Source organism: Trachinotus anak, unplaced genomic scaffold (genome assembly GCF_046630095.1).
Source record: "Trachinotus anak isolate AG129_WGS33_773 ecotype Australia unplaced genomic scaffold, CSIRO_AGI_Tana_v1 ptg000008l, whole genome shotgun sequence".
Taxonomy (NCBI): Eukaryota; Metazoa; Chordata; class Actinopteri; order Carangiformes; family Carangidae; genus Trachinotus; species Trachinotus anak.
This window is the reverse complement of record NW_027273859.1, coordinates 5,827,967-5,841,738: the sequence shown is the minus strand read 5'-3', so window position 1 is coordinate 5,841,738 and position 13,772 is coordinate 5,827,967. Positions and strand designations below refer to the sequence as shown.

At 39.4% G+C, this 13,772-nt stretch overlaps 1 protein-coding gene across 3 annotated transcripts in view; it reads left to right on the top strand.

The window, feature by feature from the left end:
• sema4c (sema domain, immunoglobulin domain (Ig), transmembrane domain (TM) and short cytoplasmic domain, (semaphorin) 4C) overlaps positions 1 to 13,772 on the top strand; it is a 96,357-nt gene that overhangs the window by 61,870 nt on the left and 20,715 nt on the right. For all 3 annotated transcript variants that reach the window (XR_011691572.1, XM_071482085.1, XM_071482084.1), the window contains 3 exons: positions 5,599 to 5,753; positions 11,600 to 11,662; positions 13,584 to 13,682. Coding sequence is in view for 2 of the 3 variants with exons in the window: in XM_071482085.1 (XP_071338186.1) it covers positions 5,599 to 5,753; positions 11,600 to 11,662; positions 13,584 to 13,682 (317 nt within the window). In the remaining variant the exon portion in view is untranslated. The remainder of the gene's footprint in view (positions 1 to 5,598; positions 5,754 to 11,599; positions 11,663 to 13,583; positions 13,683 to 13,772) is intronic.

Below are 13,772 nucleotides of genomic sequence, written 5' to 3'. Positions count from 1 at the left end.
ATCTCCATCCTCCTCTGATCCCAAACTGTTGTCCTCAAGCATCAAAGGCCTTGTAATTTATTGCAAACCATCCTTACACACACACACTCTCTCTCTCTCTCTCTCTCTCTCTCTCACTATATCCTTAATCTGAGAGTTCAACAGTTTTCAAATACACAACACTGACATGATTCTGATTCACAAATGTAGTTGTACAGTTTCCATTATTTCCGTTATTTCATGCACCTCAGTATGTTCTTGTTGGTCTTTTCCTTCTCTGCTCAAGAGGACGGCTTTTTATTTTGTAGTTTATCTTTTCCTGAATTCAGATCCATACAGCTGTAAAAACATCTTCAACAGTCAGCTTTTTCTTAAAGCAGCAGATGCTGTTTACATTCATTTAAATTCACACCACATCTTTCAAACACACACACACACACACACACTTGCGCACTTACACACAGACACTGATGAACCACAGGTGTGGACAGTTTTGTTTTGTAGAGAAACCTACACTTGAGCAGGTTACAACCTCTCCCACACACACACACACACACACACACACACACACGTACACACAGGTAGCCTCAGGGCTGCCACAGTGTGGTGGCAGATGGTAAGTGCGTCTGCCCGTATCGCTTCTTAATGACAGAGCCGCTGATCACTTCAAACAAGCCACTCGGAGCGAAACCTTCCCTCTGCTGGTGGAGAGACGATCGAGTCACTGAGCAGGTGCCCGGGGGAACTGTTCAGGACTCTGCATGCAAGTGTCTCTGTGTGCGTCTGTGTGTGTGTGTGTGTGTGTGTGTGTGTGTGTGTGAAAGTGTCTCTGTGTGTGTCTGTGTGTGTGTGTGCAAGTGTCTCTGGGTGTGTCTGTGTGTGTGTGCAAGTGTGTCTGTGTGTGTGTGTGTGTGTGTGTGCAAGTGTGTCTGTGTGTGTCTGTGTGTGTGTGTGTGCAAGTATGTCTGTGTGTGTGTGTGTGTGTGTGTTTGGTGTGTGTGCAAATGCAATGTGTCTTTTAGCTTACACATAAATTGTGTATATTCAGTGTACAGATGTGCACTGATGTGTGTGTGTGTGTGTTTGTGTGTGTGTGTGCCTCAGTAAAAGTGTGTCAGCTCTGGAGTTTTTTTTTTTTTTTGCCTGGCTGTGTGGAACAGCAGATGTGCTCAGTTCTCCCCCGAGGATGGTGCCTCTCTCTCTCTCTCTCTGTCTCTCTCTCTCTCTCTCTCTCTCTCTCATCTAGCTCTCCCATCCGTACATACCCTCCAATGTTTATACACCAGTGCTCTACAGATAATAAGCTGACTTCAGTACTTATCCGCCTTCCTTCCTTTGGTTACTAATTCCCTGCTCTCTTCCGTCTCTCTCCGGCTTTATCTGTTACAACACGTCACCTCTCAGGTTTTTTCACCTGAACTTCTCCAGATTTCCTCTTATGTTTGCTGCATGGTCACATTCAAATACACACTCACACAGATGGGAGTTGGTCAGTGGAGGGTTTGCCCCATGATGGTTAAAATGTTGTTTCAAAGGTCTGTTACACTATTTACCCTCATTAAAGAAGTCTGAGGTCAAGGGTCAGAAGCTCAAATTACCTGGGGGCCACTGACCAAGTTGGTCTCCAAGGTGCCTCTTGAATGATCTGTGGATGCAAAAACAAAGTCTGTCAGGGTTAAGATATAAACATTTAGTCAGGTGACAGGTGGGCACTTGGTCATATTTGACGACTTGTGCAGTTAGAAACAGCTTATTTGTTTTGATCCTGCACCCAGGAAATTAAATGATTACTTTAAAATAAAAGACTGGAGGAAAATCCAAATTGGAAAAAAATGAATAAATAAAAACAGTGATAATAAAAATAATAAGAATTTTGGGAAGGGCTTGTGAAATTGTCTGAAAGGAAAGATCTGATTTAGCTCCTAGGCTGCAGAATTATAAAGTCCAAGATTCTTGTTTCTCTTCATTTTGTAAAGTCAAGTCAATTTTATTTATATAGCACTGAGTCATAATGGACGTTATCTCAGGGCACTCTTCATGTAGAGCAGGTCTAGACCACCAGTGGTCTTTATATTATTTACAGAGGCCCAACATCCCCCATGAGCAGCAGCTGCTGACAGTGGTGAGGAGAAACTCTCACCTGTGGTCTGAGATCAGATAAGAGTGTTTATTAGTTCCACAGTGGGGAAATTTGCAATCATAAGTCGTTGTCATCAGCATCAGTTCTTAAAAGAAATCACTTTGTATTTAAAGAAACCAAATCTTCAACACATTTTAATTTCAAGTTAGTAAATATCTGTGTATAATATCAGTTAATTAAGAGTGAGTGTTCATGGTCAGAAATGAAAAGCTGCACATTAATTGTGAAATAAAAGCACATTTTTATGTTCAGATTTCTCAGCCTGGCCAGAAAAATTAAATGATTACTGTCGAATAAAAAACTTGCTGAAATAATTTGCAAGTCAGTCTAATTCTCAGCATGTAGGGGGGCGTTGTTGACCAATCTGGAGCTTGACAGTTCCATGGATGGTCAAATGTTCGGTTGTTGTGAGATCTTTTAAGTTGAGCTTGTTTTTTTTTGATTATTTTGGTGCCACCTTTGGTGTAAAAAGGTCAGTGCATTTGATGTGACTGCACTCAGCTGAAAGCAGTGTTGCTTTTCTGTAAAAATAAAAAACACTCCTTCCTGTGCAGCAGGTAATGAAAAGGATCGGCTTGTATTTAAAGCAGCAGACAGAAGTGGCTTTAGACTTTGCAGTTCAATGGCATCAAGGGCATCTTAATGGTGAAACACTTAGCATTAGGCCCTCAGTAACAAGCCTCACATCTCGAAGCTTCCTTTCTTTTGTCTCTTACATACACACACACATACACACACACACACACACACACACACACACACACACACACACACACTCACACTTACAGTCTCTCCCTTCATTATGTACAGGCTTTTCCATATATAAGTCTGAGTAGGCCTAACTAGGCCACAGCGTCACATGAGCATTTAGTCGCACCATAAATCACACCACTTCCTGACGTTCCCTCCCTGAATTTCAGCTGCTGTGTTCGGGTGGGAAAAATTATTAAAGAAGTAAAAATATTTGTGCTATAGGGAAAAAAATAATAATAATATTCATTGTCAGTTTACAAGATCATACTACCAGGCTGTCGTCAGCTTGCATTTTGCACACACTATGTCAGCCAGATAAAGTGAGAGAGAGAGAGAGAGAGAGAGAGACAGAGAGTGAGAGAGGGGGAACAAGGTGACACTACAAGCAACAAGAGTGTGGGTAATGAAGACTAAACACCATCCTTTCTCTCTTTCCTCCTGTCTTTGTCTTGCTTTCTTTTCTGCTCTGCACCAGTAGTTTGTCTGTATGCTAGTCGGAGGATTTGAACTGCGTGTTTGTGTGTTTGTTCGTTTGTGTGTATACGAGAGAGAGAGTGTGAACAGCAAAACAGCGGGTGTATCTTTGTTAGATTTTGATAAAAAAGTCAGCTCTGGTTTTCCGACAAACCCCGCAGACGGGACCGTGGAGAGAGTGTGATTTTTTTTCATATTCTTTCTGAGATTGCTTGTGCTGGTCTGCGAGCTGCAAATATGAGGAACAACCGAGAAATGTGGGCAATCCTTAAATATATGAGATAAATCTCATCGATTCAGCTGTTTGATGTCAAAGGATCAATAACTGGGTTTACGGGGAGGCTAATATTCTGTTAACACTCTGAGTGATGGCCCAATAAGAGTAAAAGGCCTCATTTAGGCCATGTATTAAAATGCAATGTGCATCTGGATGTGCACATCAGATAATGAACTAATCACGCTCGCAGATTTACACCCATTATTAGTGGGCATTTATAAGCGTTCTTACTCTGCATTCTGCCCACGTTGTCACTGGGATCACATTTTCCATTTGCAATAATGCTGCTCTCTCCAACTCTAAATCCTTGTATTGTTGTGTATAGGTGTTCATGTAGGGCCTGGATTAAGCTGCTCCTCTTCCAAAGAAGGAGTCTCCTCAATGCTGCAAAGCTGAGTTTATAGGTCCTTTAACAATCTTTGGTCTAAAAGCTGTGTTAAACTGAGGCAAAACACAATTCAGGTTGTTTTCCAAAACAAGATTAGCTGTTTTTGTCAATTTGAAAATTGCCAGTCTTAATGGAATTTTTATTGAACATGTCTATGATTAAAAACATCTTGGCATCTGCCTCAACAACAAGCTCACTTTTAAAACTCACATTAAAGCTCTGGCTGATTGAAGCTTTTGAGGATTTATTTCTTTCACAGATAAAAAGAGATTCTGCCCAGACCTACAGCCTTTCTATCATTCCCAGAATATGCTGATATTATCTGTTTTCATCAATAAACTGCTCTAAAAAGCTGTAGATGTTGCCTAACTGTGCTGTTGAATTGATAGCTGGTGGCTGTAATGGTGCACGTCACTGCACTTTTTGTCAAAACAAGGGCTGGTCTCAGAGCGCATCACTGCTTCTTGTTTATTTGCACAGCTTTTCTAAATAGACGGCTGCCTTATCTCACTTCTGACATGCAGATCTGGAACTTATCAGACTCGCCCTGAAGACCGGCTTCTGCTCCAGGTTCTCAAAGTAAATACAGAGCTTGGGAAGCTTTCAGTGCTAGAATAATTTACAGCAGATCTTGGAGATAGACACTGTGGTTAGTTTCAGCAAACCCATTAGGGTTTGATGAGTTATAACCGTGTGAGCTTGTAGTTAAACTGCTTAACATTCATGTTGTGATGATGTTTTGTTCCTTTCCACCAGTTTTTATCTTTAAACAGAGGATTCCTGTTTCTCAAAGTGCATTTATTGTTAATTATTCAAAATGTAATAGGGTACTTTGATAATCAAGAACACAGTGGAGGTGTAAATTGGGTCAAAATGAATCTTGTTGACACTTAAATGACATGAGAGGGCTGTTGTTCTTCTACAAGCTAATGGCTTGTATATTTAAACCTGCGTTAATTGATTTTTGGCCACAAGGGGGCAGTACGACAAGCTGTAAACACACCATTATTAAATTGTCCCTTTTGTAAAGCTCATGTGGCAAATATTTTAGCAAACACACTGAGAAACATTAGCACACCTTTGGAGTTATGCATATACAATTGCAAAATTCATCCTTTGAGCCCCATTTTTTCTCTATGAACTCCTGAAGGAAATATCTACATGCTAAGGTTGTTTTTTCAATAGAAAATGTAGCAGCCTAGCAGAGGTAGAAACTAGGTGATGTTTGCAGAAATCTGGGCAAGTAAATGCAACTGATATGGTTGAAGATCGTGAGTAAGAGGAGCTGGCCACAGGGTTCAAATGTTCAAGAGCTTTTAGAGGTTGTGAGTCTCTACTTAATGAGGAAGTGTGGGAGAGATGTACCATGAACAAGCAGGATGAATGACTTATAGACTATAGGCAGTGGGCGAGGCTCAGTGGTGTGAATAAGCTGAGACGTCGACAGATTTCAACAACTGAAGTGTGAAGTGTTCTTCTCAGGTTTTATTCTGTCGTCTGTCAGCAGATCAGCTGACAGGAAAGATGAGGTATTTTGCAGCTATGTGTTATCAGTGATGTAATGATGTGTCTTTGTGTCTCTCTAAGATGTGTTGGACAGCATGGCAAGGTTCAGCCTTCAGGGAGTGTTCAACTACAGCATGCTGACTCTGTCCGACCACGAGAGGGTCTTATATGTCGGAGCACGGGAGACGCTGTTCGCCCTGGACCCCAATGACATCAGCAAACAGCTCCGGCCACAGGTAACACACACACACACACACACACACACACACAAACACACACACACACACACACACACACACACACACACACACACACACACACACACACACTTTAAATGCTTTATTCTTCCACCAGTGCGGGGATTCAAATTTACAAAACTTCAATATAGACAAGAAAGGATTTTTTAAAAACAATTATATCCACAACACTGCCTGACTGTTGCTGCAAACACGCACACTCTCTGAAAGGCTTTTGTAGAAATGCAAGAAATTAACTCATATAAGATTTTGATATTGTACAGCGTCGTAATGGACAGCTCGGGAACAAAAGGTGTCATCTCCTCCACACGGCATGGTAACTGAGTATTCCTGATATAAACACCCATTTGAAATACTTAATTTAAATACACCAAATTTAATTCTGAAATCAGTAGTGATATAAGTGTTATATGAAAGTACATTAAGATATAAGATATAAGATATTACAAAAGTTCAGCTTGGATAAGCAGGGAAGGAAAGGAAACAACCAGCATAATCCCAGCCTGTTCCACCATTCATGGTTGCCTATTAACTTACAGACTGTCCTCATTTTATTCTTTCTTCTTTTCTTTTTGGCTCATTTTTGGATTCGAGGATATTTGAGAACACACACACAAAAAGAAATTCTGGCAGATAATCAAAGAATCTAATAGTGCCATAAAAAAAGTCAACTGAGTCATATTAGTTGTTGGGTCTTTCATTGGTCTGGCCCATATTTCTTTTATTAAATTTTCAGGCCTTGTAGAAGCTAATGTACAAACTGTCAAGCAATTTGATACTTACTCAAAATATATTAACATGTCCTCCTTGAAGGGTGAAAAATATAATAAAATGTATTAATTGCTGCTGGCAGTTAAGCACTCTACCTCCAATACATCAACATTTCCAAAGCAGAGCATAGCCTTGGTTTTGGTTTTACACACAAGGATAAGCCAAAAAACACAAACCACAGTGTTATAGGATATTTTTTCCAGCCCAGAGACAAAACCACAGAGAATCAAAACTAACTAAATGTTTTAAAAGGTTATCAGACAAGTCAAGAACAGAATACATCAATGGAAAATGGTGGTTTTTTGAAAATGAAATGTTAAAAGAAAGTGACTTTGATGAAGACAAGATACTTGAAGATGAAGATGCATTCAGTCTGTGGACGTCCAAGAAGCTAGAAACTTTGTTAACATTAGCTTGTCAGCTAAAATGATTGCTGTACTTGTAAAAGATTGTGTACAGTGACGCTACAGAAATATGAAGTACATTATATAGATGATTAACAGGGCAGACACTGACTGGTGTAATATAGTTAGCTTCAGCTAAGTAGTTGTGCTCAGTGTGTTTAGCCGTCACTGTTTTCAAGATACTTTTATTGATGTATTCAGTTATATTTGGAGACTTCTTAATTTTAGTGAACCTTGTCAGTTTTCTGCTCCATATATAAAATCTTTCAGCTGAGTTAAACCATGAATCAGACTGACTGATAACTGTCACAAATACACTTTATTATCTATCGATTTCTTGTTAATCAGAATAGAGATTTGCACGGTATCAGAACGTTCTGGAATCACTTCAGATGTTTGCTGACATCTTGCCAGGTTATTACTTTAATTTCTGCTTTATTTATTTTATCTGGTGCTAAAAGCCTCCAACCGTAATAGTGTGAGTGCACTGCCAAATTTTAAGATCGTAATATGTGCACCTACTGGCTCCACTATTTCGCTTCTATCAGCACAATCATATCCACTGTGAATGTGTGGGAGTGCACAGGCACTCTGACACGTATACACTTACACAGACGTTGGCCCTGTTTCTCAGAGTTTATGATGCACTTATTCAATCATGTTTTTTTATTGTCCTTGTTTTAATTTGTGGATCATGTTTTTCTGTGAAGCACTCTGGGGAAAACTGTTTGTTAAAAGCACTACAGATAAATACCCTTGACTTGACCTGATACACACACACTCACACACAGAGATGCTAAGCCTCAGAGACTCGATCTGGTTTTGCCTTGTTTCCTCAGTAATTGGTCCATATTGCAATCAATACAATTACAGCAGTCCAATGAAGGCGGAGTGAGCAGCCTACAGCGGTATGGGAATTGTTATCTGATTTGCCGCTATAATGAGCAGTTATTAGATGCACACACACACACACACACACACACACACACACATACTCCGGCACAGGCTGTTTGAGTGAGGGGTATGAGACTTACAGTAATGATAAGACCACCTGTTGTCAGCCCCCAGTGTGCAATGTAGGGGGAAGGTGCCAACACAGAAAAATGACTGAGCAAGGACAAGGGAATAGTCCATCCCCTCTGTCACCATCTGCCCATCACTCTCTCACCCCTCTCCCTCCTCCTGCCTCCCTTTAACTGCCTCTTTTTTATTTTTTTGCTGCTGCCTCACTCACTGTCTTTCTTCATTACTTTCATGTCTGTCTTTCCTCCCTGGACATTTTCTACAGATGTTTTTTCTCAGGATACAGAGTTTTTTTTGGAGACACATAGCTCCCATTTGTGTCTGAAGTGCTTCCTTTTACATAATTTAGGTTTTTTTTGTTTTTAGCTGTTTTTATTTTCCACTTTAACAAAAATAACACATAAAATAATGATGTACAGCCAGTGAACATACCGTAATACCCTAAGTACCCCACCCATAAAACTAAACCACACAAAATAAGATTTGAAAATAAATAATAATTATAATATAATGAAGGACTTGTGGAGCAGTTAATATAGACCTCTTAGATGGGCAGGGTTGATTGATTTGATGTGGGTCAACTATGCACCAGACAATAAGAGATTGTGAAAAATACACTTATTGCAATAGACCTTTCAGCTACATATTCACATTCAACTCTTTAGCCCCATTTATATGAGCTGCTGATAACTCCATGTAAGGGAGACTGGGAATGGTTGCACCAGGGGTCAGTTGTAACACTTGAATGACTCCAATCAGGAATATGTTACAAATCACCTGATTCACTCTATACATGATTATACATATACATTTAGTCCTTATACCACATGTGAGGAAGAAGCAGCCTGTGGCAGACACAGGCAATTTTAGAAGGAAAAAATAATAATTTTGAGGGAAGAAAGTTTTTTTTTTTTTACTTTACTTATTTTTGTGATAGCATTGCCTGCTTTGTAGTTAGTGAGTAGTTAGTAGAGGGTTAGTTGCAACAACAATAAACATACACAAACACACACACACACACACACACACACATGCACATGATGTTACATTTGACCCCAGGATATGTTACAACCGTATATATAGGTTGAATTGTAACATTTCACGCCTTGTGTTGGAGACTAAACCATGTATTTTTCTGATTATGTTGCAGAGATAACACCTACACCATTTAGTAGCAGACACATGTAACTAGTTTGCATAACATTTTGAACACACTCCCTTAAAAGATACAGACAGAAACATTAAATGTTACAACCATCCCTGGTCCCCTCTACATACATCAAGAAAAGAGTGTGTGGGGCTTTTTCATCATTGTCTTAGCGGCTGTTAAACCTGCAGGCACCATACACCTCTGATATTTAAGAAACACATAATTTAGTTATGTTCTTTCCCATGATGATTGCTGATTGTTTCATTTTATTTCATTTATTAAAACTGTGTTCAGTCATTCCATGTGGCAACTGAGACACCGCTGATACAAGTTTTACCTTGTTCCAGCATTACACACTACAAAATATTATATATACTCACCGTGTGTCCCACACTGCAAGTTCAAATGACATGAAATTCCCATATCCACATTTCCTTGCTCTGCAAATTATATGACATTTTAAGGCGGCACTTAGTTACTTGAGGACTACTGTTCAGGCCAAAACATAGACTGCAGACGCAGTGTGAGATAAAACATCAGAGATTAGCACGTGCCTTTAAAAACGCTGAACCCAAGTGGCCATGTAATAACACTGAGTTCCTTCCCAAAATAAATGTTTCCACTTCATTTTCAACAGCTGAGACCTTTTCACTGACCACATCAGATACCGTTATTAACCGTACTTACTCCCTACAATCTATTTGTCGCACAAAGACTCTAAGATAAAAACACTATTGTGAAGAGAGTTGAAGAATTTCCCCACGGGCTGTTGCTTATTATTAGTTCCAAGTGTTAACACCAGGCAGAGGAGATTTATTCTGGCAGATGTGTCTTTGCACGATGTTTGTCATTAACAGTGAGAGCTCCTGCTACTTGTTGACTTGCTCCTGATACTCTTTGTAAACTACCTGATCTCTGTGGAGCAAATGAAGACTGATTGTGCAGTAAAACTGAGAGTGACTGGTGACAAATAAGAATGAATTACAAGTACCAATAAACTGCTGCTTAATTTTATCGGGTCTTAATCTAAAAGTCCATTAGTTTAAACCATAGATCCCACAGGTAATATTTTTACAGCCACTCATTCTAATAATTAATTCAGTTATTAAATCCTAACCATTACAACGCCATAATTTCTCCAGTGACCATTGGAAGACTCTGGAAATTAAATGTGGATATTCAGTGGAGAGTAGTTGTGAGTATGTGAGTAGTAAAATATTATCATATTAGATAGGAATTGGAACAAAATCTGAAATGTATTGGATCTGGAAACACTTTTATGCTCAAATATTGAATGAATTTGTGTAAATATGGGATCACGAAAAAGTTCATTCCGATGATCAACTGGGTGTATCACTTCTTCTATTCAGGACCATTAAAACTAAGAATTATTACACTATATAAAAGTTAATGTTATTCAAGTTTATGACTGCTGGTACGTGGCAGTAATCTGTTTGTTTGATTGCTGTTGGTTTAAATCCAGTCAACTAAATCAGAGTTTAATTCTGAAATTATAGCAGCTCTCAGTCTGTAATGGCCAGTGTAATTATTTCTAATGGTGTGGAAACTCCTCAGTAAACACACTTTATATTTTAGACCTCTGTCAATAGAGCAAAGTTCAGCCATGTGTCACACAGTCATTAAAAAAAGCAGCTACTGTAAATAGCCCTAAATAATGGTCATCACTAAAAGGCAGTATGGACCCGAAGGTGCACCTTTCTTTTTTTATTTGCTTCTCCCTCACATGTTTGAGCAGAATCGTGCCTTTGAGGGGACAGCGCGTTATGGAAAACACTGTTGGTCTGTTTTTGATCCTTTAAAACGTACTGTAATCATTAGGGAGTTTTGCTTCGGGCAGGACCTGACAGCGTCCTACCTACCAACAGTGTGTTTGATGTGTTTGGCTCAACCTGGGTCTCTGCAGCAATGCTTTATCCCTGCACCACCATGTGGCTAAGTCCATGGACTACTGTAAATAATTTTACAATAATTATAACTTTTGTTCTGAAATAGTTTTTCACATACTACTTTGCACCTATGTGGTGGAGCAAAAAGTAGGCGCCTGCTCTCATTTTGGCCCATTGTTTACCTTTTATGGTGCATTTGTGGTTAATTTTTATTTTTTAGCACAAATTACTATACTGGTAAAATGTACTTTTTATGAATCTATGGTTGTTGCCATAGTTACAGCAGCTGGTGGTCAAGAGTGCAGAGACTGTTGGCTGAGTTAAGCAAAATGGCAGCAAGGAAAGTAGGAATTCTTTTTTTTTTTTTTGTATGCCATGATGTATCTCTCAGTGCACTCTATCACAAAGAAAGGAACTGATGTTGTTTAGAGCTGAGCTGTGTGCTTTATTTTTCTGGTCTACGTCAATGAATAAAAATGATGTACTGATAGATAATATACTTGTGGAATGTGTTGCTTAGAGACGTCATCTTTCCGGGAGACATCACGCCTGCCTCTTTCTTTTCTCCAGATTGACTGGCCAGCTCCACAGGATAAGAAGAGAGAGTGTGTCGCCAAGGGCAAGAACAACCAGGTAACCTGGAATTTAGCTGACAAAATGGCTGGGGTTATACACTGGCAGACGTTTTTAAGACCGTATCTTATTAGAGCACCATTACTCACTTTATTTTACTCAATTACATTTATGAAGTCAGTCTGGAGTTTCGAACTGGAAACCTTCCAGTCATTACATTAGCACACAGTGAAGTGCATCTTCCAGACAGGGTTAGCATCAGCAACTTTAAGGTGGTTCAATACAGGAAGTGTTTTGTCTTGAACATTAAAAATGTACATGGACATTTGCTCCAAAACAGATGGAATATTTAATAAAGAGTTAAGTCATCCTGAACAGAATGCAACACAGGAAACATACCATTCAATACAATATTTCCTTAGTCCTACCACATTATATAACACACACTATAATTACCTTGTATCAACTCAGTGTAACTCTTAGCAAGAACCTGTCCCTTTAATAAATGCATTTGCGTCAGATTTGCTACAAAGATGTTATCACAGTCGGAGCAGTAGTCTTCAATCACGTCAAAACAAATCTCATCACGATTGTATGCTTTTGCCAAATATTTTATAAAAATAATGTAACTCAGCCCTAACTCAGAGAGTGCACAGAGAGTGAATTGACCCCCGCTCCATGCTTTAGTCTCAGCAAGAGCCCCTCACTTCTTAGGCTGCATAATGTGCATTTGCAAGAAGTCTCTTTAAATATTTTATAGAATCCCACAGAGTTTTTTGAAATGGAGCTAAAACTCCTCTCATTGCACAACAGAAACTTTTGATGTGGTTTTAAACTGAAGGAGAAATAGTTCACTGGCGTGCAGCAGTGGCAGCATCACTACTTAACTAAACTGAAGTCAAAAATACATGTTGAGAAATTAGTACAACTGGAGCCCTAGAAATACTTTGAAATGGTCATTAAATGTTAACGCATATTCAAACTTCACCTTCCCTGGTTTTAGTGCAGTTTTTAAAATCATGCAGGATGGACTGTGATCGTTTAACTAAAGCAGAAGCACATTAATTCTGCACATCTACTTTAGTCCAATAACTGAAGTATCTGAATGTATTTATACATATGGTAACAGGGATTGTGCAAGAGTAACATATGGTGTTTACACTGCCCATCATTATATTTAATGATTAGTCTCTTTATGTAATGTTGTAGTTAAGAGCTTGAAAGAGGCTCGTCTGCCATCGCATCCTGATTATCCACAGTGATTGCAGGAGCTGTAAAAATGAATTTTAAAAAATCAGATTGCTTGTATTACCATGAGGTACTGATATTGTTTTGCTGCTGCAGTGGCAACATCAACTGGATGCACTGAATTATTCATTCCTCTAGTGCACATCATGAGTGAGCATCTGTTTCCAATTCCATTCAAAGGGTTTTAGTGTTCATCACAGTGCAGGCATTAAAGGACCCATCCCATGAAACAGCCCTTATATTACACTGGAAACAATCTGTCGCTTTTTTTTGTTTAGCTCTAATATTACTGAGATGATGTGGTTGTGTCACTACTTCATCTATTATGCTATGTCTTCAACAGCACACTGAACACTTGCATAACAGGGTTGAAGTTAATAAATAAGTAAATAAGATATACTTCCAGGAGGCCACCCCCGCTCAGTGTCTTTGCGTTTACCTGTTTGTGAACCCAAAAAAGAAAAAATGGCTGATGTTTCTGTTTGCACAGGCAGAAGATTCTTTCAGTCGCACGTTATTAATAAAAGGACATTATCAGCAAACATTGTCTGGTTTCAAGGTGATTGAGGTGTTTCAGGATGAAAGGAGCCTCCTTGAAGCATAATAGTAAAACTAAATCTCAGAGGATGTGTTACCGTGCTGAATGGACTTGGCTTCACCTTAACAGAGGACAAAACAGCAGCGGGGTGATTAAACAACAGCACTCTAACGGTTCCTCCCCCCTCCTTCACAGACCGAGTGCTTTAACTACATCCGCTTCCTGCAGAGCTACAACCACACGCACCTCTACACCTGCGGCACTTACGCCTTCCAGCCCAAATGCACCCTCGTGGTGAGTATGCACGTGTGTGTGTGCACGTGTATGTGCGCGTGTGTGGTATGCATGTCTTTCCCTAGAAAGTGAGTCATAGCGAGCCAGTGC